This window comes from Chelonoidis abingdonii, chromosome 8 (assembly GCF_003597395.2).
Source record: "Chelonoidis abingdonii isolate Lonesome George chromosome 8, CheloAbing_2.0, whole genome shotgun sequence".
NCBI classification, from domain to species: Eukaryota; Metazoa; Chordata; order Testudines; family Testudinidae; genus Chelonoidis; species Chelonoidis abingdonii.
Window position 1 is genome coordinate 58581934 of NC_133776.1, and position 27517 is coordinate 58609450.

Here is a 27517-nt window from a genome sequence, read left to right on the forward strand (position 1 = left end):
AGCCCCACACTACAAGAAGGATGTGGAAACAACTGAAAGAAATCCAGCGGAGGCAACAAAAAATGATTAGGGGGCTGGAGTAAATGATTCATGCAGGAGAGGTGAGGGACTGGGATTGTTCGTCTGGCAGAAGAGAAGACAAAACTGGACACAGTACTCCAGATGAGGCCTCACCAATGTCGAATAGAGGGGAATGATCACGTCCCTCAGTCTGCTGGCAATGCCCCTATTTATACAGCCCAAAATGCTGTTTAGCCTTCTTGGCAACAGGGGCACACTGTTGACTCATATCCAGCTTCTCGTCCACTGTAACACCTAGGTCCTTTTCTGCAGAACTGCTGCCTAGCCATTTGGCCCCTAGTCTGTAGCAGTGCATGGGATTCTTCTGTCCTAAGTGCAGGACTCGGCACTTCTCCTTGTTGAACCTCATCGAATTTCTTTTGGCCCAATCCTCCAATTTGTCTTGGTCCCTCTGTATCCTATCCCTACCCTCCAGCATATCTACCACTCCTCCCAGTTTAGTGTCACATCTGCAGACTTGCTGAGGGTGCAGTCCATGCCATCCTCCAGATAATTAATGAAGATATTGAACAAAACCGGCCCCAGGACCCACTCTTGGGGCACTCTGCTTGATACCGGCTGCCAACTAGACATGGAGCCATTGATCACTACCCGTTGAGCCCAACGATATAGCCAGCTTCCTGTCCACCTTATAGTCCGTTCATCTAGCCCATACTTCTTTAACTTGCTGGCAAGAATATTGTGGGAGACTGTATCAAAAGCTTTGCTAAAGTGAAGGAATAAGACCTTATCAAAAGGAGCAGGTATTTGCTAAAGTCAAGGAATTTAATGCAGTTATCCTCCCTGTGATGGGTTCCCTCAGGGTGCCACCTGGAACTGGGGTACCACTGAGCCCGCCTGACCCTCCAGCCTGGGCTCCTTTTACGCTGTACTGCTGAGACAGGCTCTCAGGCCCCCTCCAGCACACATACAGGTAGGGACACACCCAGCTGCAGCTACACAGAGATACTGAGATCAGCTCTGCATGGGAAGGCTTAGCTAAGGAACTGCCCAGTTACTCAAGTGCATGCCCCCCTTTGTAGGGTAACCCCAAAATTATACTGTCTTTTGACTGCACAGAGAACTGTACAGCATAAGCTCAAGAAATTCGCCCCCTCTCTCAGTGTGAAGAAAGATATGCAACAGCTTTCTGCCCACCGTTATTTCCAAACACTGGTTTTAGACAAAACAAAAATAAGTTTATTAACTGCAAAAGATAGATTATAAGGTGTAGCAATCAGATCAAAGCAGATTACCAGCAAATAAAACAAAAATGCAATATAAGCGTAATATACTAAAGAAATTGGATATGAGTAGCAAATTCTCACACTAATTGTTGGTTTAGGCAGTTTGCAGATATTCTTGAGGCCAAGCTGCACTTGCTTGCAGCTTAAAACTCCAGGTGTGACTTTCATAGGCTAGAAATCCCTCTAGCCTGTGTTCAGCTCTTCTCTCCCCTCATTTTTCAGGTGTATCCAAGAGTCTTCTTTGGGCGGGGAGTCAGTAGTTGGCTTGCCAACTACAAAACCAGTTTCTCCTCCCTTGGTTTTCACACCTCAGCTGCTAGAAGAGGGCCTCATCCTCTCTGATTGAACTAACCTCGTTATCTCTAGCCTGCTTCTTGCTTGCGTATATATACCTGCCCCTGGAAATTTGCATTACATGCATCTGACGAAGTGGGTATTCGCCCACAAAAGCTCATGCTCCAAAACGTCTGTTAGTCTATAAGGTGCCACAGGACTCTTTGCTCCTCTAATGGTTAGAAACCTTTGTCTATTTCAAGTCTAAACTTCCCAGTGTCCACTTTATATCCATTTGTTCTTGTGTCCACATTGGTACTAAGCTTAAAAAATTCCTCTCTCTCCCTGATATTTCTCTCTCTGATATATTTATAAAGAGCAATCATATCTCCCCGCAGCCTTCTTTTGGTTAGGCTAAACAAGCCAAGCTCTTTGAATCTCCTTTCATAAGGCAGGTTTTCCATTCCTCGGATCATCCTAGTGGCCCTTCTCTGTACATGTTCCAGTTTGAATTCATCCTTCTTAAACATGGGAGACGAGAACTGCACACAATATGCGCACCTCTTCCACACCACCATTGCTTTTTCCTTCATATTAGACTCCTTCAGGCCACTCAGCGTCATCTCTCTCCTGGGCTGTAAACTGGAGAACCTTGATTTCGCAGGAATAAAAGGGCTTTAGAGAATTAAGATGGTACACTTTAGGTTTTAGGGTAGGGTCTGGGAATGCTATGAGGTAATTAACAGCTCCCAGACATTCTCGGACCGTAAATGGCCCATCCCATGACGCTTCCCCCTTATTGGCCTGGAGCACTTTCAAGACCATGAGTTGGTCACCTACTCTGAAGGAAAGCTCCCTGGCGTGTTTATCATACCAGGCCTTTTGCTCTTGCTGAACATCCTGTAGGTTTTCTCAAGCAAGGGCTAGAGAGTCTTTGAGGGTGTTTTGTAGGTTGGTTACAAAGTCCAAAATGTTAGTTCTTAGGGAAGATATAACCCCCTCCCATTGCTGCGTTACCAACTGTAATCGCCGATGCATAGACTATATTCCTAGTTTCAGATACCAGAATGATACATGCATACAAGTAGGATAATCATATTCACTAAATCATAACCTTTCCAGTGATATCTCACATATCTTATATTGTATAAAATACATCATAATTATGCCATACTCATATCATTTAGCCTAGCCAAAAGAAGGCTGCGGGGGGATATGCTTGCTCTATATAAATATATCAGGGGGATTAACGTTAGGGAGGGAGAGGAATTATTTAAGCTTAGTACTAATGGAGGCACAAGACGAATGTGGTACAAGTGGATATTAGGAAGTTTAGACTTGAAATTAGACGAAAGGTTCTAACCATTAGGGGGAGTGAAGTTCTGGCAAACAGCCTTCCGAGGGAATAGTGGGCAAAGACTTATGGCTTTAAGATAAGCTTTTGATTACAGTATAGGAGGTGATGTGATGGATAGTTTAATTTGGGCCTTATCTTGATCTATCAGCATAAGTCTGCTCAGGGCTGTGAAGGGATGTTGGATGGATGGATCTGAGTTGCAAGAGAATCATTTCTTCTGGTGAGGCTGGTGAGTCTTGCCACATGCCAGGGTATGCGGGATTGCCATATTTGGTCGGAAGGAATTTTCCTCCAGGGCGTTGCGGGCCTGGAGGTTTTCGCCTTCCTCTGCAGCGTGGTGCATGGGTCACTTGCGGTGGATTCTCTGCCAGTTGAGTCTTCAAACACATTTTGAGGACTCCATAACTCATCTATGGGTAGGGTTGTTATAAAGTGGTGGGTGGTCTGGGCCTGTTTTGTGCAGGAGGTCAGACTAGAGGATATATGGGTCTTCTGACCTACGAGTCTGATCGTATAATAGGATATGAAGAATATGGAGCATAATGACACTCCCAAAACTGTGAGGTAGGAAGTGCAGTATTGCCTATTTTAAGATAGTGTTCTCAACGGGGCCCTGGATCTCTGAAGGTCCTATGAGGGTACTCCAGGTGTCCACGTGGCCCGCCCTGATAACCCTCCCTCTCTCTCCCAGCACCTCCTGCATACTGGGGAATGGCTGTTCAGCAGCATGCAGGAGATGCTGAGAGGGAGGGGGAAGAGCTGGGAGGGGGCATGCTTGGGGGGGAGGGGCGGGAAGAGGAGAGGCAGGGGTGGAGCAGGAGCAGGAAGGAGGGGGTGGGGTCTTGGCAGAAGGGGGAATTGGGAGCAGGGCCTGGGGCTAAGTGGGGGAATTGGGAGGAGTCTGTGAAAATTTTAAAATCAAAATGGGGGTTCTTGGGTTGCTAAAGTTTGAGAACCGCTGTTATAGATGGAAAACTGAGGCACAGAGTGACTAAGTGACTTATCCAAGGTCACATGGGAAGTGTGTGGTGGAGCAGGGAATTGAACCCAAGTCTCCCAAGTACTAAACTAATGCCTTAGCCCAGGGATCGACAACCTTCGGCAAGCAGCTCGCCAGGGTAAGCACCCTGATGGGACGGACCAGTTTGTTTATCTGCCGCGTCTGCAGGTTCAGCCGATCGTGGCTCCCACTGGCCGTGGTTTGCTGTCCCAGGCTGATGGGGGCTGCGGGAAGTGGCGTGGGTCGAGGAATGTGTTGGCTGCTGCTGCCCGCCGCCCCCATTGGCCTGGAGTGGTGAAGCATGGCCAGTGGGAGCTGCGATCGGTCAAACCTGTGGATGCGGCAGGTAAACAAATGGCCTGGCTGCCAGGGTGTTTACCATGGTGAGCTGCGTGCCAAAGGTTGCCGATACCTGCCCTAATCCCTGGAACATCCTTCTTCTTTAAAATGTTGCTCAACCCAAAGGGGGCATCTTGAGGAAATGACATTAAGATTCTGCCACTATTACCTTAAGTTCTGTCTACATTAGGAAATTAACCATTGCTTAAAATGGTTATTTAGTGATGTTTCCTCCTGAACTGGCTTTGAAAACTGTTTTTGCTTGCTCTAGATTAGTACTTAAACAGTTTTCTGTGACATTTGGGAGAAACTATTGCTGAAAATTACTTTTAGCCACAGTTCAGTTTTCTCGTGTAGAAAAGGCTTTCAAGAAATTTTGATAATTTCTACTGAAACTACATGATCTGAGGTAAACAAGGCAGGCTGCAAATGGTGGCCTATATACAACAGGTGCATCACAAGCCTCATGGTAGACTTTGACTCGGATCTTCACTTGTCTGGCAACAGTTCGGGAGTTCAGGACCCTGTGGTTTTGTTTCCTCTTCATAGCTGATGACCTCTAATCCCTGACTCTGAGCAGGAAGCTGCACTCTTCACCCTACTTTAGATATCAGTGATATCAACTCCTATTAGACAGGCACAGAATCTTGCGAGCCTGTATTTGCATATTCTTAAGGTTCTTCTCTTTTGCTGGTTTGCTTCCTCAGTCCAAACCATTATATAGGGGCAGTTATTATTAGTTTGGAATTCATTTCTCTCTCTCTTTCTCTCCAGCCCTAAAATAACTGTACAGGTAATGGGATCTGTATCTCTGTGTTCTGGCATTTGGTTGCTTCTAGTGCATGCTATGGTAATTTGTCATGTGAATCAGTGAGGAGGCAGGCAATTGCCTTGTAGAGATCTTCACACCATTCGATTTCTTCCCCCCACCCCTCGTGACATTGCTTTTCATGTGAACTGAAAAGTATTTAGTGTTGTTCTTATCCAATATTTATGAAATGGAAAGAGGATGGAGATATGCTAACTAAGCTGCTAGGTTAGTAAAGTGAGATAAGAAGCTACCCTTCAGCAGTCATTCCTCTGCTGCCAAGCAGGAGGAGAAAATACAAGGGAAGAAGGGCCAGAGTACAAACAATTCTGTGTTAGATTGACTGCCACTTGCCTGAGGCCAGAGGATGAATAGTGGTGTAACCAGTTCACCAAAAACGACTAGTAGGTAAGGAAAATGTCTTTCGCCAACAAATGTATGCCAGTAAACTGCTCTGTCTTCGTATACCTTATCCCGCTGTAAACTATTGGACTATCTCATAAATGTGCTATGGGAAAATATTGACTTTCCAAACTTACATCATTAAACAAATGTTGTTAGGTAAACTTTCACATTAGAAATCATGAATGCTTTCATTTGAAATGATTTTTTTTTCATTCATGTATGTGCCTGTAGTAGAAATTTCTCTCCTTAATCAGAGAGAGAGCCTGCTAATTTGTATTTTATTATTTATATCACGGCAATGTAAAGGTCCCAATCAGGATTTCATTGTACTAGGTGTTGTACAGATAGATAAAAAGTTTCATAGTCTTGGTTTATGACAAGATGCAAAAAGTGGCAGAAACAGGGGCAAGGAAAACAGAGGATGAGATAGCAAGTACCTAGTATAAAACCTACCATTGCATAAGGATATTATGTGACCAGCTTGTCTCACATAGAACAAACTCACTGTTGTAATTCTTCATAATTTGAATAGTACTGGAGGGCTTTTTGCCTTCCATTGGGTCACTGAGATTAAACTGAATGACATTTTTCACTCAATCAGTGAATCTGTGTTAGAGATTCAGATCTTTGCACTCTTATGGCCAGATGTAAATGCTCTAGCAAGTTCTGAGATTTCACATTGAGCCATTGGCGCTGCAGCATTACCTTTCTCAAAAAAGTGCAAAAACAGTAAATACCGAGAGAAATGTTCTGGCAGCTATTTCTGGGTTCAAGTCCATGTTAAAGAGTGAGCATTTCTCTTCCTCTGGAGAAGGCCACAAAGCATCATGCCAGGCTCTGTCACATAAAATGTACTGATAGATGTGGAGCACGCTCTCTTCTGCAACCATTACTGACTTGTGTAAATTATTCCTAGCAAATAAGCTGGGCCACCTCAGCTCTGAACTTTATCTCTTTGCGTCATGACTGGAACTGGCATTGGAATAAAATTACGTAGTTTATCATTGGTTCTGTGTGGGTGTCTAAAGCATTTTCTGCTCCTCATTGTTCTGTGTTTGTCTCTTTTTCTTTTTTCCTGAAGGTTACTTGAGCATGCATTGTGCACTGAGCTCTCAGTCCTCTGTAGATAGTGAGCTGAGTACATCTGATGACTCCATCTCTATGGGATACAAGCTGCAGGACTTGACTGATGTCCAAGTTATGGCACGCCTACAGGAAGAAAGTATGTTACAGCAATTTCCTTTCTGTTAGTCTTGTAATTGGAATCGTAGGAAAATGGAGATAGATTTTAATTGTCCAAACATACAAGATTTTAATAACCCACTTTAAATTTACTACATTTTCTTTTATAAGTTAACTTTAAATTCTATAGCTCTAAGATGTCCACGTACACCTGATTGATAAGATAACATTTTCAATTCATGACACTTAAGCATAAAAATGATTGTGGAGGTGATTTTTCAAAAGTCCATACTGGAGTTAGGTGTCTAACTACCATTTGTACCTTTGAAAATCTTACTCTGTGCCTTTCCGTTGACTTCGCTGGGAGTTGGATTAGCTGAGAATTCCAGTCACACTCTTGCATAGAATTGCAGAGGAGGAACAAAGAAATGTGGAGCAGTTGGGCTACATAATAATTCTATTCTCCACTTTCTGTAAATCAGATTACTGCAAGGTGATGTTTAGGTTCTTAGGTAAACCTTCTGGAAAATATTTACTTCCTTTGTACTGAGGTTTTACAAAGTTAAAACCACTAATAACAAATAGTAATTAGAACAGGAGACCAAAAGGCACAAATCAAGGGATTCCTTTGCATTGAATAGCACTTTATTCCATCTATGCTTGTAAAGGAAGGTACTGTACAGTGTGAGTAAAGCATCAAAATCTGCACCGCCCTTCCACCCCCCAGTACATTGTTCTTTATGGCCACTTCAAAAACATTTCTATTAACAAACCTAATGTCTCATATATGGTATTTCCAGTAGAGATAGAAAATTGTTATTACCGTTATACAAGGCATTGGTAAGACCTCATCTGGAATGCTGTGTGCAACTGTGGTCTCCCATGTTTAAGAGAGATGAATTCAAACTAAAACAGGTGCAGAGAAGGGGGTTACAGGATGATCAGACGAATAGAGAACCTACCTTAAGAGAAAAGACTTAGGGACCAAATGAAGGCTGAGGTGAGAGATGATTGCTCTCTATAAATACATTAGAAGGATAAATACCAGGGAGGGAGAGGAGTTATTTAAGTTAAAGGTCAGTGTTAAAGGTCAGTGTTATTTGAACAAATGGACGTAAACTGAATAAGCTTTAATAAGATGAAGGTTTCTAATTGAGGAGTGACGTTCTGGAACAGCCTTCCAAGGGAAGCAGTGAGTGCAAAAAAACTTAACTGGTTTCAAGACTAAGCTTGGTAAGTTTATGGAGGGGAAGGCACGTGGCCCATCGGTGACTTCTGGTAACATATATTTCCAGGGGCCAGAGATCGGACTCTAGATAGGGAGGGCCCTGAGTTACTACATTGAATTCTTTCCTAGGTGTCTGGATGATCATGGTCGCCTGTGTGCTCAGGGTCTAACTGATCACCATATTTGGGGTCCAGAAGGAATTTTCCTCCAGGTCAGATTGGCAGAGATCTTGGGGTTTTTTTTGCTTTCCTCTGCAGCATAGGGCAAAGGTCACTTGCTTGTGTGAACTATGGTAAATGGTGGATTCTCTGTGACTGGAAGTCTTTAAATCAAGATTTGAGGACTTCAGTAACTCAGCCAGAGGTTATGGGTTTATTACAGGAGTGGGTGGATAAGGGTCTGTGGCCTGTGATGTGCAGGAGATCAGACTAGATGATCATTGTAACTGTGCTGTAGGATGCCAAATTCAGGATGAACTGATGAGAAATAGGGCAAACACAACCCAAAACTGGTGGTTATTCTTTTTATAAGCCACAAAAGTAAACTCCTGCATCACCACATCGGCTAACAAGAAAACACAAAGGCAGTTTCCTCAGGCATTCAAGTTCTTATATCACCACCAAAAACACTGGATTCAAAGATGAGTGGTTCTTTATAACCAGTCTCATCAAATAATAGTTTTTCTGATCCCAAAGAACCAGTCACACACCCAGGTCAATATATAACTTAGATTTTACCCAAAAATCACATTGGTGCCTATCTTTTAGTACAGGCGCAGGCAAACTTTTTGGCCTGAGGGCCGCATCAGGTTTCAGAAGTTGCTGTCCCTCCCCAAACAGCCAAGCGTGGCCCGGCCCTACCCCTTATCTCCCCTGCTTCTTGCCCCCTGATGCCCCCCCGTTCCCTGACAGCCCCTAGAACCCCCGCCCCGACTACCCCCCATCACTCTCATACAACCCCCCTCTCCTTCCTGACTGCCCCACTGACCCCATTCAACCCTCCTATTCCCTCCCCTCTGACCGCCCCGCCCCCTAACCACCACCCTGAACTCTCCTACCCTCTATCCAACCCCCCCGCTCTCCGCCCGCTTACCGTGCTGCCTGGAGCACCAGTGGGTGGCGGCACTAGAGCCGCATGCCCAGAGCACTAGGACAGGTGCCTGGCTGGAGCCATCCATGCCACCATGGTCAGGCTGGGCTCTGCAGCTGCGCTGGCAGCATGGTGAGCTGAGGCTGCAGGGCGGGAGCAGGAGCACAGGGGCCAGGCAGGAGGAGCCCGCGGGCCAAATGTGGCCCGTGGGCTGTAGTTTGCCCACTTTTGCTTTAGTATCTAAAATCTAAAGGTTTACAGTAACTCCTCATTTAATGTTGTAGTTATGTTCCTGAAAAAAGCTACTTAAAGCGAAATGATGTTAAGCAAATCCAATTTCCCCATAAGAATTAATGTAAATGGGAGGGTTAGGTTCCAGGGAATTTTTTTTTGCCAGACAAAAGACTATATTTTATATATATACACATAAACACAGTACAAGTTTTAAACAAACAATTTAATACTGTACACAGCAATGATGATTGTGAAGTTTGGTTGAGGTGGTGGAGTCAAAGGTTGGGATATTTCCCAGGGAATGCCTTACTGCTAAAAGCCTTACTGGCCCTCAAGGGTTAACACGTTGTTAATATTGCCTCACACTCTACAAGGCAAGCACAAATGGAGGGAGGGGAGACAGCATGGCAGAGAGAGACAGACATACACACCATGTGTGTGAGAGTGTTACCCCTTTAAGTACGCTGACCACACTCTAAGTACATTGTCTTTTTAAGTAGATCAGCAAGTTGAGACAGCAGCTGCTGCCAGCAAGCTGTCTTCATCCCGAGCCCTGTTGTGTGCCCCCCTACTTTGTGGAGGTGGGGTACAGAAGCAGGGAGGAGGGAAACACCCTGACAGCACCCTTCTTCCCGCCCCCGCACAGCAAGCAGGAGGCTCCTGGGAGTAGCTCCAAGGCAGAGGGCAGGAGCAGCACACAGCAGTAGGGGGAGGGACAGCTGAATTGCTTGGCAATTGATAACCTACTGGGCAGCTGCTGCACAGGGAACTTAGGGGGTCTGTCAGCCTACCCTGGTTCCAAGCCCCCACCAGCTAGCTCCAATGGGCTACTCTTCTTGCAAGCAGTGGACAACGCAGGTGACTGCCAAACAACATTATAAGGGAGCATTGTGCAACTTTAAATGAGCATGTTCTCTAATTGATCAGCAATGTAACAGCATTAACTGGAACGACTTTAAGTGAGGAGTTACTGTATTCATTAAAAGAAAGAAAGATGGTTAAATGAATCAATACATACAGTAATGGCAAAGTTCTTGGTTCAGGCTTGTAGCAGTGATGGAATAAACTGCTCTGGAATACATCCACAGCTTGGATGGGTCATTCAGTCCTTTGTTCAAAGCTTCAATTTGTATCAGACAGACAGACCACTCTTACAGACAGCCCCCGCAACCTGAAGCAAATATTCACCAGCAACTACACACCACAGAAACACTAGCCCAGGAACCAATCCCTGTAACAAACCCTGTTGCCTACTCTATCCCCATATCTACTCTAGCGACACCATCAGAGGACTCAACCACATGAGCCACACCATTAGGGGCTCATTCACCTGCACATCTACTAGTGTGATATATACCATCATGTGTCAGCAGTGCTCCTCTGCCATGTACATTGGCCAAACCGGATAGTCTCTACGTAAAAGAATAAATGGACACAAATCAGGAATGGTAACATACAAAAGCCCATAGGAGAACACTTCAGTCTCCCTGGATATTCGATAACAGATTTTAAAGTAGCCATCCTTCAATGAAAAAACTTCAAAAACAGACTTCAAAGAGAAACTACGGAGCTACAATTCATTTCAAAATTTAACACCATTAATTTGGGCTTGAATTTGGGGCTTGAATTTGGGACTGGGAGTGGCTGGCTCACTACAAAAGCAATTTTCCCTCTCTTGGTATTGACACCTCCTCATCAGTTATTGGGAGTGGACCACATCCACCCTGACTGAATTGGCATGGTCAACACTGGTTCTCCACTTGTAAGGTAACCCCCTTCTCTTCTTGTGCCTATATTTATGCCTGTATCTGTAATTTTCACTCCATGTATCCGAAGAAGTGGGTTCTTTTACTCATGAAAGCTGATGCCCAAATAAATCTGTTAGCCTTTAAGATACTCCTCGTTTTTTTGTTTTGTTGATACAGACTAACATGGCTACCCCGCTGATAGTTTGTAGCAAGGTTCCTCCAGAGGTAAGAGGCAGGATTGAAGACACAATGGAGGTGTTCCCATGGCCTTTTTTAGCTTTTTGTCATGTGGAGGACATCCCATTGTTCTTACTGTGGAAAATTACAGCAACAAGATGGAGTTTGGAGTCACATGGGCAAGTCACATGTTCATGCCCAATTTCCTTTAGTCATTGCAGGAAGCATTTACCTACACTGCAGACAGCATGTTTACATGACAGTCCACTGAGTGTAAATGGGTGTCTCCCATGGTCCATTGTCAACCAAGTGTTTCTTGATGAGACACTAAGTTTGAACAGTCCCTCCAAGATGGATGTTATCTTGTGGGCGTTACCCCAGGAGCAAACATTTGAAATCCAAATATAGAGCCAATACTTATAACTTCACATATAAAATGATACGTGCACACAGGTGGCATAATCAGAACCAGCAAGTCATAACCTTTTCATAGACTTCTCACTCTACAACCTTTGTACAATATTTGCTGCAAATATATAACAGTGGTTGCAATAATGATCTATATGGTCATATTTTAGTCAGATAATGTCACACGCCTAATGCAAAAATTGATGCAGGAAGCAGTGTCCCAGATTTTACTGAATGCATCAGAGGAATTTCCCATTCTTGGTTCTGTATTACTACAGCTTTGAACCCAATGTTAGAAATATCAGCGTATAACCAAAATGGTTTACTAAAATCACGTTTAACAATATTGTTGAAACCCTTTACAAACCCAAGGTAAAACTTAGTTAGACCAATAGTGGATTGGACCTGCTCTTGCAATATAATACCTGTATGTTTCATGTTATTTTCCAAGAGCTAAAGAAAATGGCCAATTTATTTATATAAGCTCTGGCAAATGTTTGGAACCCAATTAACAAGTCAATGCAGCTATTAACTTTCCTCATAGTGTAGGAATCTTGGCATTTAGCCATGAAAGCAATATGTTAGTGTGCCTCAGTTTCCCTTGTCATATAGCACATTAGGTCTGCAATGTCTTTTCTCCTATGTACAGTTTCAAGATTAGTTAAGGCACTAACTGTGAAATATCAGTAATACAAGGTCTTTTAGCATCAAGTGTGCTCTCATGTATCACTCAACATGTTCAAGGGTTTTTCCAAAAGATTAGGCACATTGTACATTTTTACAGTTCTTGGTATTAGCAACACATTAGTCACAAAAGTTAACATTAGCATTAATATTAAAATCAAATTCATTGCAGGTGTATATTTACAATCGTTTTTGTTATGCCACGCCTTTGCTCAATACCACTTGGGTTTTGGCATTTTAGGGTTAACCTGTGGCTTTTATTTGCAAGAGTTTAATCTTTCCCTTCCTCTCTGTCCAGTAGGGTGAAAATCTGAGCTCTCTTGAATAACAGAACCCATTGGCTGGATGGGTGTGTCCTCTTTGCTAACAACTATGTGCAAGTCATTCTCTCCCCAGTCAGGTAATTTGCATCAACACAGACACACTAGTTTTCATATCCTCAGCTTTTGCCAGTTCCAAGGCTCGACTCTGTCGTAAAGCAATACCATCCATTTTCACTACCATGTTAGACTCAAGGTTCTTTTGTCCTTCCATGACCAATCTCTGCTTCCACATAGAATCAGATGTCAAGTCCACTAAGAGACTACAAGACATATCCAAAGTGTCTAGAGATGAGAGTTTACCTGCCATCCCCTGCATCCTTCTGGGTTCAGTCATAAGGCTGTTCTACTCTGAAAAAACAGTAACCCAATCTTTCCTCAGTACCTTTGTCACAGACTGCTTACTTAAAGAATCAGCATGGAGACACTCATGTCCCAACAACATTGTCATCCCAACAAGCTGGCCAGACACAGCCACTTGGTCATAGGGCTGTTCAAATTCCCTGACAATTTTCATTCTATCTAAAACTTTCTCAAAGCTATCCACACTGGGTCTTTCCAAAGCAAAGTCAGTGGATCTATATACCTCAGAAAGACTGGCAGTTAGGAACTGCAACAAGTCTCCAAACAAACTGTTGCTTTCTCTATACAGTGATTCACCCTGAGTTAACTCAATCAGATCACTTCCACACCCATCAGTTGCAGCAGACTGCTTGCAAAAACTACCCTGAAGATTTTTCTCTTCAGGAATCTTTCTAAGCAACAAACCATTTTTCACATAAATTCTTCCCTTACCCTTTTCACCTAGGACCTGCTCTAAAGGAACATTTTTCTGAGCAACGATAGATTCTTTCTGGGTTTCACTTAAATCCAGAATCACCTGTGTTACATCAGGGGGATTTTTACAAAAACCCCTTTCAGGTAAACTGCTAGACTTCATAGTCACAAGATTAGAAGCATCCTTGTTACAAGTTTCCACACTGTTAGTAGGTAACTTAGTCAGATTACCTTCGTGCTTTCCTCGTGCCCTGGCTATGATATCAACCTGGTTAAACAGAGTTGTCAGACCTTTACCCAGCACCACACAAGCAACAGGCAAAATAGAAGCACCAGAATTGTCTGATCTCTAGTTATGACACCAACTGGATGTGACCTAGTTATAATGTTATTCTCCCTAGCAGACACAAACTTAGGAAATTCCGTTCCTGGGCTTTAGTTAAATCGAAATTGAACTCTGGGACAACTGATAAATTTTCAAGTAGCATAAACTGAGAAGCATTTTCTCTCTGGTCCACAGACAAAAGACTGGAGGTACGTTCTCCTTCATTAGGCACACTGCTATTTGCAACAAGCGAACAATTGGAAACAGTTTTTCCTTCAACAGATAAACTATTGCTTTCCACAATCAGTAGCTTATCACACTGAGCTACTTTAAGCACATTACTTTTCCCCCTTTCAGGCTTACTGTCACAAACTTCACTAGCCAACTCATAAAAAATCTACCCTTTTCTTTCTCAATTAGGGCTTCAACCTGACCATCAACTTTAATCTGCTCTAGATAAACATTTTCCTGATCAGTGAGTTCTTCCTATGCCTTATCTCATTTTAGATTCACTTCTGAGACACTAGACAGACATTCAGAAACCTCATTCACAGACAAACAGCTATTTGCCACATTTTCCAGGTTAGAGTCATCCTCTCCCTGGCCATAGCAAAACTAATTAAACACAGACAACTGTTCAGAGTAACACAACATACCAACATTGTTATAAACTGGACTTGCACGATTATGCAGTTTCTGCTGCTGTTCCATTGCTTTTTTGACTTGGAGCTCAAGTCTGGCAGTTTCTAGTTGCATCTGACGAACCCTCTCCTCAGCAGCCAGACGTTCCATATGCCTGGCATGGGCATCTTTCTCTCTTTCAGAAGCTTCTTTCTTTATTTTAGTCATTTTCTGTTCATGTTCAAAACGCAGGCTGTCTTAGGGCTTGCAGTTTCATTACTTCTGCTGATGCCTTCTGGCTGATCTTCACTGATCTTTAACCTTTCAAACTCTCAATATCAAAATTCAGATTTTAGTAGTGTGGGGTTCTGATCCAAAGCTTAATTGACCTGGTTCTGTGGATCCTAGCCAGACTACGCCACTGTAACCGCGCCTTAGTGGGTCACAACTGAGGATGCCAAATCAGGACGAATCGCTGAAAAATAGGGCACAAACAACCCAGAACTGGTGGTTATTCTTTTGTAAGATATACCAAACCAGCCACAAAAGTAAACTCTTGTTTCACCACACTGGCTAACAAGAAAACATAAAGGCAGTTTCCTCAGGCATTCCAGTTCTTATATCACCACCAAAAACACTGGATTCAGAGATGAGTGGTTCTTTACAATCAATCTAATCAAATAGTAGGTTCTTCTGATCCCAAAGGACCAGCCACACACTCAGGTCAGTATATAACTTAGATCTTACCCAAAAATCATGCTGGTGCCAATCCTTTAGTATCCAAAATTTAAAGGTTTATTCATAGAAAGAAAGGTGAGAGTTAAAATTGGTTAAAGGAATCAGTTACATACAGTAATGGCAAAGTTCTTGATTCAGGCTTGTAGCAGTGATGGAATAAACTGCTGGTTTAAGTCAAGTCTCCAGAGTATATCCACAACTTGGATGTGTCATTCAGTCCTCTGTTCAAAGCTTCAGTTTGTAGCAAGGTTCCTCCAGAGGTAAGAAGCAGGATTGAAGACACAATGGAGGTGTTCTCAGGGCCTTTTTTAGTTTTTGTCATGTGGAGGACATCCCATTGTTCTTACTGTGGAAAATTACAGCAACAAGATGGAGTTTGGAGTCACATGGGCAAGTCACATGTTCATGCCCAATTTCCCTTAGTCATTGCAGGAAGTCATTAGCTACACTCCAGACCGCATATTTACATGACAGGGTAAATGGGTGTCTCGCATAGTCCATTGTCAACCAAGTGTTTCTTGATGAGCCACTTAATTTGAACAGTCTCTCCAACATCTGCTGGGCATTACCTTGTGGGCGTTACCCCAGGAGCAAACATTTGAAATCCAAATATAGAGCCAATACTTATAATGTCACATATAAAAATGATACATGCATACGGATAGTAGCATAATCATAAACAGCAAATCATAACCTTTTCATAGACACCTCACTCTACTACCTTTGTACAATATTTGCTGCAAATATATAACAGTGCTTGCAACAATGATCTATATGGTCATATTTTAATCAGATAATGTCACAATCATGATGGTCCCTTCTGGCCTTAAAATCTGAGTTTTAGTGTTATAACTTAATAATAATAAAAAGCCTGTTTATCATAGTCTTCTTAGAACTTCAAACTTAAAATTCTATCCAGAAACATATGAAAAGATTGCTCAATTCAGAAGACCTTCTTAGATACTTAGGGTGACTGGGGGGGAGAGAATGTGTTTATCCTACAAATGAGGGTTAGTAATGAGGAGCATTTGTTCCATACCTTTGACAAAGGGGCTTTGAGATAAGTATCAGTTAAATAGATTATTTCACATTGGACAGAGGCTAGTGTTTGAATGATAGGGAAAAGGAGTTGTTCGTAGTACAACTGAGGATCCAAAGAGGGCTGGATTGAAAAACACCCCTTTGCTCGCTGACCTGTGCAGTTTGTAAATGGAAATACAAATCTTTCCCTGAACCTGTTGGAAAATCTGGTAGATACAAAATTACATATGAAAACTGTAATTGAATACATTCTCTTACTTCATATTAATAATGTACTTAAACTGCTTATTATCAAAATAGCAGTCACAACCATATGCTTCATTACTCCCTACAGCGCATGTACAATATATTCTATGAACTCTAAACCTGTAAGTAAATATATTCTTAGCCCTGTAGGTGGCTCCTGTAGTCTATAGCAGTGGTTTTCAAACTTTTTTTCTGGCAACCCAGTTGAAGAAAATTGATGCCTGCGACACAACAGAGTTGCACCCAGCCAATGGGAGTGCGGAGCAGGTGCGCAGGGTCGGGGCAGCACGCGGAGCCCCATGCTGCTGCTTCTGGGGTGCAGAGCAATGTCAGAACAGGTATGGATTAGCCTGCCTTAGCTGGGCAGCACTGCTGATGGGACTTTTAACGGCCCAGTCAGCGGTGCTGACCAGAGCCACTGTGACCCAGTGCCTTACATTCCGTCACCCAGTACTGAGTCGTGACCCACAGTTTGAAAACCACTGGTCTATAGAACAATAATTATGAATATTCCGCCACCTGCATCTGTACCATATGATTATTCCTTTAGAACAATACATCATAACTTGTGACTGATTTTCATAAATATGGTGGTTCTTCGAGTGCTTGCTTACGTCGATTCCATTCTAGGTGTGTGCACACCTACCTGCACAGTTGTCAGAGACTTTTGCCTTAGGATCAGCTGTGGCGCCCCCTTAAGTGTTGTGCTCATGCGTCATATATCCGGCACTGCAGGCTCTTTGCCCTCTCAGTTCCTTCTTGTCGCCTGTGATGGTTGGTTGGAGTGCGTCCTCTTTACAATTGAGAAGGGCATTAGCGATTCTTCATAGACCTTTGTTCTACCTAATATGTACATAGCTAATAGTAGTTAGTCTTTGTGTTGTTAAGTTAGAGTACTTAGAGTCCGGGCTGGGACTTGGTCCCTGAGTGGGGCATGCCCCGCTCTCTCAGCTTCAAGTCATGTGTCTCATGTAGCAGGCCAGTGCTGATCAGTGACCCCCATGAGAACTGCCTGAAGTGTTTGGGGGAAGCCCATAGAAAGGACAGGTGTTGTATTTGTAAAAACTTTCATCTTTGCAAACACAAAGAGCAGGATATCCGCTCAAGGACCCTCTTCATGGAGGCTGCGCTTTGCCCTGTGTCAGAGCCCTTTGCAACAGAACCCACACCGAGTACTTTGGCTTTGGTGCGAAAGAAGCACCAAAGAAGAGGATCCCCTCAGCACCGAAGGACAAGGGGGCTGTGGGCAAAGGACCTTTGTCATGCCACACACCCACTCTGAGGCTTTACAGGGGTACCGCTGAGGTCAGCCCCCCCAGCCCGGCTAGGGATCTACCCCTGACCCCGGGAACAGCAAGGGTCCCCGGCCTCTCCCAGGGCCATCAGTGCCCAAAGTGGTACCGGCGGCTGAAGAGCAAAGCCAACTGGCTGTGCAGCTGCCACGCCAGATGGATGACTTAGCCTTGCCCTTCAGTACTGAGCCATAGTCATTGGAGTGCAGCCTCACAGGATGGCTGAGCACCCTTGGTCACCAGACTGCAGGCACACATCTCCGTCTCTGTGGCCTTGGACCCCAGCACTATATCTCAGCTCTCCAGTTAGAAGACCCAGGTCCCTAATGCGCTGTCCGCCTACTAGGCATGCGACTCCGGAGCTGCAATGCCATTTCCTGTACTGGCGAACTTCTGGCCACAGGTTGCCTAGACCCCGGTCACCCTCCCCCAGGCAGTCTCCTAGACATCGATCATGGTTCTGGAGGGGCTGCCTAGGATCACAGTGCCGCTCCTGGTCACCAGAGGCAGCAGGCAAACCTGGGCCTGAACTGCTTCACTGTGGTCGCTGGAAGGATAGTGGTCTGGGTCATAAGCGCCAACTCCATGGGTGCTCCGGGGCTGGAGCACCCCACAGAGGAAAATTAGCTCCTCCTTTCTTGCCTCTTTCTCCCCCTACAGCATGCTGTGTCCCCACTCCGCCTCCTCCCTCCCAGTGTTTCCCGCCCCTCCCGCTGCCTAAAAGCTAGGACTTTCCGTGAGGGAAAGGGAGGAGTGGCAATGTGGCATGCTCAGGAGAGGAGGCGAAGAAGAGGAAGGGCAGGGGTGGAGATCTGAGGGAAGAGGGTGGAATGGGGGTGGGAAAAGGTGGGATGGGGCAGGGACTTTGGGGAAGGCATGGAATGGGGGTAGGGCAAGGACGGTGCAGGGGCAGGAAGAGGCAGGGGAATAGAGCACCCACCGGGCAGAGGGGAAGTCGGCACCTATCATCTGGGTTGAACTGGAAGTTTAGCCCTTCACCCCGAAAGGGGAACTCTCCACCTACACGGGAGACCAGTGCAGCACCGGCCACAGTGCCATTACAGCAGGGAACGTGGCCCACCCAGTTGCTTTATTTGAACTCTTGGGGCAATGCCAATGATGCCGTCATGTATTCCCAGCCCTCCTGGCTGCCTCAAACAAGCCAGCCACGGTACTGCTGGCACAGCAGTCAAAGCGCGGTACCAAGCCAGATGCAGGAACAGCGCACCAGACCCTAGCATCGAGGGAGCCATGCCCTTCCTCTAGTGGTACAGTCCTTGGCGTCATTCCTGGATGAGGTGGAGGAGGCTGATGACCTCTTCAGTGTGATTTCGGCCACCACCCCTGCTCAGGTCACATTGCCAATCCACCCAGGGGTCCTTACAATTACCAAGTCATTGTGGCAAACCCCCTCCTCTATTCCGCCAACCTCTAAGAAGGCAGAAAAGAAATACTATGTCCCTGCAAAGAGTTCTGAATATCTGTATACACATCCCCCTGTGCCATCGCTGGTCATGTCTGCAGTGAACGAAAGGGACAGACAAGGTCAAGTTAGCAGCACGCTGAAGAACAAAGATGCCAAAAGACTAGATTTTTTTGGCAGAAAAGTTTGCTAGTCTGCAGTTCAGGGTGTCTAATCACCATGCCCTGTTTGGTAGATATAATTTCAATCTGTGGGACTCCCTGAATATGTTTAAAGAGGCTCTCCCATAGGATCATGCCTAGGAGTTCGCTGCTCTGGTGGATGAAGGCAAGTCAGTCGCCAGGGAGTCCTCCAAATGGCCTGGGACACTGCTGACTCAGGAGCCAGGGTGGTTGCATCTGCAGTGGCCATGAGGTCCAGTTCTTGGCTGCAGTTCTCTGGTTTGTCCCAAGAAATGCAGGCCACGACCCAGGACCTTCCTTTTAAGGGTACAGAGCTGTTCTCTGAGCTGATGGACTCAAGACTCCATGGTCTTAAAGACTCCTGAGGCACCCTCCGATCCCTGGGCCTTCATACCCCATAACAGTTCAGGAAGCCTTTCCATCTTCCTCCTCCTCCTCCCCCATCTCTACAGTCTAAGTCTTAGGAAATTCCCAGAGTGGGTTCCTACAGGAGGAAGGATAAAGACAAGGGGCATAAGTGGTGATATCCGTTGTCTTCCCGCCTGACTGTACTACCTGACCATCCCAGAAACCAGGGAGGCCAAAAGCATACATTTTGAGGGTGCACCCAAGGATGACTCCTCAGTCAGTTTACTGGATCCGTCTCTCTCATTCCTCAACTGCCTCTGCTCTTTCTGTTCGGCCTGGTCCCATATTACCACGGACCATTGGGTGCTTACAATCAGGGAAGAATTGGTAGGGGAAGTAGAAGTGGGTGGCAGCATAGGCAGTGACCATGAGATGGTTGAGTTCAGGATCCTGACAAAAGGAAGAAAGGAGAGTAGCAAAATATAGATCCTGGACTTCAGAAAAGCAGACTTTGACTCTGTTAGGGAACTGATGGGCAGGATCCCCTGGGAAGCCAATATAAGGGGCAAGGAGTCCAGGAGAGCTGCCTGCATTTTAAAAAAAAAGCCCTATTGAGGGTGCAGGAACAAATCATCCCGAAGTGCAGAAAGAATAGCAAATATGGCAGGCGACCAGCTTGGCTTAACAGTGAAAGCTGAAGTACTCAATGGTTTTTTTGGCTCGGTCTTCACAGATAATGTCAGCTCCCAGACTGCTGCATTGGGCAGCACAGTATGGGGAGGAGGTGAGCAGCCCTCAGTAGTGAAAAAACGAGTTAAGGACTATTTAGAAAAGCTGACGTGCACAAGTCCATGGGTCCAGATCTAGTGCATCCCAGGGTGCTGAGGAAATTGGCTGATGTGATTGCAGAGCCACTGGCCATTATCTTTGAAAATTCATGGCGATTGGGAGGAGTCCTGGATGATTTAAAAAAGGAAAGAAAGAGAACCTTCACTTCAGTCCCCGGCAAAATCATGGAGCAGGTCCTCACGGAATCCATTTTGAGGCACTTGGAGGAGAGGAAAGTGATCAGAAACAGTCAACATGGATTCACCAAGGGCAAGTCATGCCTGACTAACCTGATTGCCTTCTATGATGAGATAACTGGCTCTGTGGATATGGAGGAAGCACTAGACACGATATATCTTGATTTAGCAAAGCTTTTGATACAGTCTCTCCCACAGTATTCTTGCCAGCAAGTTAAAGAACTATGGATTGGATGAATGGACTGTAAGGTGGATAGAAAACTGTCTAGACTGTTGGGCTCAACGGGTAGTGATCAACAGTTTGATGTCTAGTTGGCAGCTGGTATCAATCGGAGTGCCCCAGGGGTCGGTCCTGGGACCAGTTTTGTTCAACAACTTCATTAATGATCTGAATGATGGGATTAATTGCACCCTCAGAACGTTTGCAGATGATACTAAGTTGTGGGGAGAGGTAGATAATGCTGGAGGTTAGGAATAGGGTATAGAGTGACCTAGACAAATTGGAAGATTGGGCCAAAAGAAATCTGATGAGGTTCAACAAGGACAAGTGCAGAGTCCCGCACTTAGGAATGAAGAATCCCATGTACCGCTGCAGGCTGGGGACCGACTGGCTAAGCAGTAGTTCTGCAGAAGAGGACCTAGGAATTACAGTGGTTGAGAAGCTGAATATGAGTCAACAGTGTGCCCTTGTTGCCAAGAAGGCCAACGGCATATTGGGCTGCATTAGTAGGAGCATTGCCAGCAGATCGAGGGAAGTGATTATTTCCCTCTATTGGACACTGGTGAGGCCACACCTGGAGTATTGCGTCCAGTTTTGGTTCCCCTGCTACAGAAAAGATGTGGAAAAATTGGAGAGAGTCCAGAGAAGGGCAACAAAAATGATTAGGGGGCTGGGTCACATGACTTACGAGGAGAAGCTGAGGGAACTGGGCTTGTTTAGTCTGCAGAAGAAAAGAGTGAGAAGGGATTTGATACCTGAATGGGGGTTCCAAAGAGGATGGATCTAGACTGTTCTCAGTGGTGGCAGATTACAGAACAAGAAGCAATAGTCTCATAGCGGCATACACGTTCGTGGTCCAAAATGCGTGGCTCCGCCTCAGGCCTCTGCAGGGGGGTTTATGTCCCTAACCGGCACAGCATGGTCCGTGGGTGAGAGTGATCTTCATAGTGCTGGCTTGGCCGCATCAGCATTGATACAGCACGCTGTTAGATGTTTTAGTGGTGACTCTGTTCCAACTGCCACACAGGCTGTCCCAAAATCACAGCAGTCTTCTGCATCTGAACCTGGCGGCGCTGCACCTGATGGTTTGACTGCTGCATGGTTGAACGAGCAGGAGCAGCAGTGCTTGGCTGATGTCCTGCAGATTCTGCTGGGAAGTAAAAAGCCCTCTACTGGAGTGATCTCACTGGCCAAGTGGAAGCGGTTCACCTGTTGGACCTTGGATAAAGGTCTCCAGACTGAGTGAGCCTCGTTGCAGCTGATTTTAGACTGCCTTCTGCATCTCAAGCTCTAGAGCCTGTCCCTTTCATTCATCAATGTCCACTTGGCGATAATCTCAGCCTTCAATCTGCCGCTCAAGGGTAGGTCAGTTTTCGCTCAGGATATGATGGCCAGATTCCTCAAGGACTTTGAGCGCCTCTACCCACACGTCAAGGACCCCATTCTTCTTTGGGACTTGAACCTGGTGCTGTCGCAGTTCACTGGTCCTTTTGAGCCTTTGGCTTCCTGTTCTCTCCTCCTGTCCTGGAAGTTTGCGTTCCTGGTCATGGTGACTTCGGCCTGCCAAGTCCTGAGATTCGGGTGCTCACCTCGGAACCGCCTTATGCAGTCTTTTACAAGGACAAGATCTAGCTGAGACTGCATGTGGCTTTCCTGCCCAGGGTGGGGGTCTCAGTTTCATTCAAGCCAGGACATTTACTTACCAGGTCTTTTTTCAAAGCCTCATAAATCAGGGAAGGAGCACAGATTGCATGCCTTGGACGTTAGGAGTGCTCTGGCCTTCTACTTCGACAGGACCAAGCCATTCCATAAATTGACACAATTGTTTGTTGCAGTGGTTGACAGGATGAAAGGTCACCCTGTATCCACTCAAAGAATTTCTACTTGGATCACTGCCTGCTTTCGCTTCTGCTATGATCAAGTGAAGGTGCGGCCCGTGGTGATTGTCACCACCTACTTGACCATGGCGCAGGCCTCCTTGGCAGCTTTTCTGGCCAAGGTGCCTATCCAGGACATCTGCAGGGTGGCCACCTGTTCATCCATCCATACATTTACATCCCACTACACACTTACCCAGCAGGCCTGGGACGATGCTGGCTTTGGTAGGGCAGTACTGCAAGCCGCTTAGCTGTGAACACCAAGCCCACCTCCGTAGATACTGCTTGTGAGTCACCTAGAACGGAATCGACATGAGCAAGCACTCGAAGAAGAAAAAATAGTTACCTACCTTTCGTAACTATTTTTCTTCAATGTGTTGCTTGTGTCCATCCCGTTACCCACCCTCCTACTCCTCTGTTGGAGTTGCCGGTAAAAAGGAACTGAGAGTATAGGGCCGGAGACGCCTAATATACCGATGCATGAGCATGACACTCAAAGGTCCATCCCAGCCAGCCCTCCAGATATCGCTAAGGCAAATGTCTCTGACAATTATGCACAAGTGAAATGGGCATGAGCAACACATCTCAAAGAACAACAGTTACAAAAGGTAGGTAACTGTATTTTTTCCCGTTGTGTGAAGCCAAATTAATTATTGGTCAGAGTAGCGCTTCTTAATCCCTACTGTGGTATGGCAGGGAAATGGTTTGTAATAAATTATTGTGAATCTGACATATATTTCACATTTCCAGGTCTCCGCCAGGACTGTGCTTCAAGTTCTGCTTCAGTGTCCCGTCGCAGTTCCAGTGCTTCCCTTCACTCTCTGAGGAGAGGCACCTATAGTGACCAGGAGTTTGATACATATAGTCTGGAGGATGAGGATGATTATGATTGTTCGCTATCCTATCGTAGTGCTCACAGGTACTCGCCATCTCCTCTCAGCTCCCCCCGTTGCCAGTCCCCTTCTTCAGGTGCAGATTACAGCAGGACAACAACCTCTCGAATTCGACCCCCAAGGAGAGCTGTGCAGAGTCCAATGCAAGACCCGCTAAAATACACAAATAACGAAGGTAGGCTGGCTGTAAACTTTACGATACTATGTATTAAAAATAGCTTGGAAATGATTTAGGGAAAGATTAGCTGTTTCATGGAAACTACTCCTGCAATTGGTTATGTTTGCTCTGTTTATTATTATTTTGAATTAAAATGGTAGTGTGCAATTTCCTAGGAATAGACTAAACAATGAAGGCAATATGATTACTGTCTAGTGTACATTCTGTTGGAAATTCATATTTCAGAGGAAATGCGCCACAGCATGCCTAACCTGGCTAGGACAAGCCTCCGCTCACTGGAATCTGTAAGAAGCAGTCGGAGTCTGGAATCAGATTTGCAGGTGCCCAGCAGCCGACTTTCCAGAATTCAGCAACCATCAACAAGTCAGTTCACTTTATCATTTTACAAAGGAAGTGGCAAAATGATTATTTTTGTTCTTAGTTAAACTTAATTTGCCCGACTGCAGCTCTGAGGCTCTTAAAAGGCCCAGCATCTTAAAATATTCTTGGGAGAGAATTTGACTCCCTCAGGGGACTGTTGGGCAGGATCCCCTGGGAGGCTAATATGAAGGGGAAAGGAATCCAGGAGAGCTGGCTTATTTTTGTACTAAATGTTTTTTTTTGCCTCAGTCTTCACAGACGAGGTCAGCTCCCAAACTGCTGCACTGGGTAGCACAGTATGGGGAGGAGGTGAGCAGCCCTCAGTAGTGAAAAAACGAGTTAAGGACTATTTAGAAAAGCTGGATATGCACAAGTCAATGGGTCTGGAACTAATGTATCCAAGGGTGCTGAGGAAATTGGCTGATGTGATTGCAGAACCATTGGCCATTATCTCTGAAAACTCGAGGTGATTGGGGGAGGTCCTGGACAATTGGAAAAGGGCAAATATAATGCCCATCTTTAAAAAGGGGAAGAAGGAGACCCCGAAGAACTACATACTGGTCAACCTCACCTCAGTCCCTGGAAAAATCATGGAGCAGGTCCTCAAGGAATCCATTTTGAAGCATTTGGAGGAGAGGAAGGTGATCAGGAACAGTCAACATGGATTCACCAAGGGCAAGTCATGCCTGACCAACCTGATTGCCTTCTATGATGAGATAACTGGCTCTGTGGATATGGGGAAAGCAGCAATGCCTCTAACCTGCTAAGGAACAAAGCCTCCGCTCACTGGATTGTAAGAAGCAGCGGGTTGGATCAGTTGCAGTTGGGCCAGCGCCGACTCTCCAGAATTACACACAATCAACAAGTCCAAGTTCACCTTTATCAATTTTTACAAGGAAGTGGCCAAAAATGATTATTTTGTTCTAGTTAAACTTAAATTTCCGCGAGCTGCAGCCTTCTGAGGGCCTCTTAAGGCCACATCTTAAAAATATTCTTGGGAGAGAATTGACTCCCAGCGGCCAGCTCAGGGGACTGTTGGGCAGGATCCCTGGGAGGCTAATATGAGGGAAAGGAATCCAGGAGTGATCTGGCTTATTTTTTGTACTAAATGTTTTTTTTTTTTTTTTTGCCTAGATCTTCCACAGACGAGGTATAGCTCCCAATGCTGCACTGTGGTGCACAGTATGGGGAGAGGGTGAGCACCCCAAGTAAGTGAAAAAGACGAAGTTAAGGACTATTTAGAAAAGCTGGATAATGCACAAGTCAATGGATCTGGACACTAAATGTTATCCAAGGGTGCTGAGGAATTGGCTGATGTGATTGCAGAACCATTGGCCATTTTATCGTCTGAAAACTCGAGGTGAGGGGGAGTCCTGGACCAATGGAAAGAACTAAAGGGGGGGCATTAATTGCCCAATCTTTAAAAAAAGGGGAAGAAGGAAGACCAGAAGAACTACTACTGGTCAACCTCACCTCATTCCTGGAAAAATCATGGAGGCAGGTCTCAAGGATCCATTTTGAAGCATTTGGAGGAGAAGGAAGGTGAATCAGGACAGTCAACATGGATTCACCAAGGCAAGTCATGCCTGACCAACCTGATTGCCATCTATGATAGATTAACTGGCTCTGTGGAATGGGAAAGCGCGCGATGGTGATCATACCTTGACTTTAGCAATCTTTCTAAATATGCGTCTTTCCACAGTATTTTGCAAGCAATTAAGAACTATGGATTGTCTGATGAATGGACCATAAGGTGGAATAGGAAAGCTGGCTTAGATCGTCGGCTCAATGGGTAGTGATCAATGGCTTTGATGTACTAGTTGGCATTGGGGACTGTCTTGGGCATGCTTGTCAAATCTTCATTAATGAATCTGAATGATGGGATGGATGGCACCTCAGAAAGTCAATGTGATGACGTTAAGCGTGGGGAGAGGTAAGATATGCTAGACTTAGGACAGGTCCAGAGTGATCATACAAATTGGAGGATGGGCCAAAAGAACTGATGGGTTTCAAAAGAGACAAGCTGGCAGAGACCTGCACTTAGGACATGAAGAGTTCCTATGCTGGCTACAGCGGGGAACTGATCAGTTCCCCGCTGTAGCCAGCATAGGAACTCTTCATGTCCTAAGTGCAGGTCTCTGCCACTTGTCTTTTGAAACCCATCAGATTTCTTTGGCCCCATCCCCAATTTGTATGATCACTCGGACCCTGTCCCTAACTAGCATATCTACCTCTCCCCACGCTAACGTCATCCATTGAACTTTCTGAGTGCCATCCATCCATCATTCAGATTCAATTAATGAGATGTTGAACAAGCATCCCAAGACCAGTCCCCAATGCCAACTAGTACATACAGCCATTTGATGCACTACCCATTGAGCCGACGATCTAAGCCAGCTTTCCTATTCCACCTTAGTCCATCATGACAATCCATAGTTCTTAACTTGCTTGCAAGAATACTGTGGAAAGACGCATATTTAGAAGATGCTAAAGGTTCAAGGTAATCAACCATCCCGCTTTCCATATCCACAAGCCAGTTATCTATCATAGAAGGCAATCAGGTTGGTCAGGCAATGACTTGCCTTGGTGAATTCCATGTTGACTGTCCTGATTCACCTTTCCTCTTCCTCCAAATGCTTCAAAATGATTCCTTGAGACCTGCCTCCATGATTTTTCAGGGACTGAGGTGAGGTTACCAGTAGTTAGTTCTTCTGGGTCATTCCTTTTCCCCTTTTTAAGATTGGGCATTAATGCCCCCCCTTTATTTTCCAATTGTCAGGACCTCCCCCATACCCGAGTTTTCAGAACGGATTAAATGGCCAATGGTTCTTGCAATCAACATCAGCCATTCCATCAGCACCCTTGATACATTAGTTCGAGATCCCATTGACTTGTGCATTATCCAGCTTTTTCTAAATAGTCCTTAACTCGTTTTTTCACTACTGAGGGTGCTCACCCTCTCCCGCATACTGTGCTACCACAGTGCAGCAGTTGGGAGCTACCTCGTCTGTTGAAGACTAGGCCAAAAAAAAAAAAAAAAAAAATCATTTAGTACAAAAAATAAGCCGACACTCTGGATTCCTTTCCCTCATATTAGCCTCCCAGGGATCCGTCCCAAACAGTCCCCTGAGTCGGTTGGGAGTCAATTCTCTCCCAAGAAATTTTTAAGATGTGGCCTTTAAGAGGCCCTCAGAGGCTGCAGTCGCAGGAATTTAAGTTTAACTAAGAACAAAATAATCATTTTTGGCCACTTCCTTGTTAAAAATTGATAAAGGTGAACTTGGACTTGTTGTATGGTTGTAATTTGGAGAAGTCGGCTGCTGGCCAACTGCAATCTGATTCCAGACCCGCTGCTTCTTACGAAGTCCAGTGAGCGGAGGCTTTGTTCCTTAGCAGGTTAGAGGCATTGCTG

At 45.2% G+C, this 27517-nt stretch overlaps 1 protein-coding gene across 10 annotated transcripts in view; it reads left to right on the forward strand.

Annotated features, from left to right (window-relative positions):
* LOC116833223 (SLAIN motif-containing protein-like) overlaps window positions 1-27517 on the forward strand; it is a 77298-nt gene that overhangs the window by 39143 nt on the left and 10638 nt on the right. For 6 of the 10 annotated variants that reach the window (XM_032794591.2, XM_032794590.2, XM_032794594.2 and 3 more), the window contains 4 exons: window positions 6571-6711; window positions 23425-23742; window positions 23971-24108; window positions 24355-24414. In XM_032794591.2, the coding sequence (XP_032650482.1) occupies window positions 6571-6711; window positions 23425-23742; window positions 23971-24108; window positions 24355-24414 (657 nt within the window). The remainder of the gene's footprint in view (window positions 1-6570; window positions 6712-23424; window positions 23743-23970; window positions 24109-24354; window positions 24415-27517) is intronic. The other 4 variants (XM_032794593.2, XM_032794595.2, XM_075068670.1 and 1 more) reach the window with 1 other exon arrangement.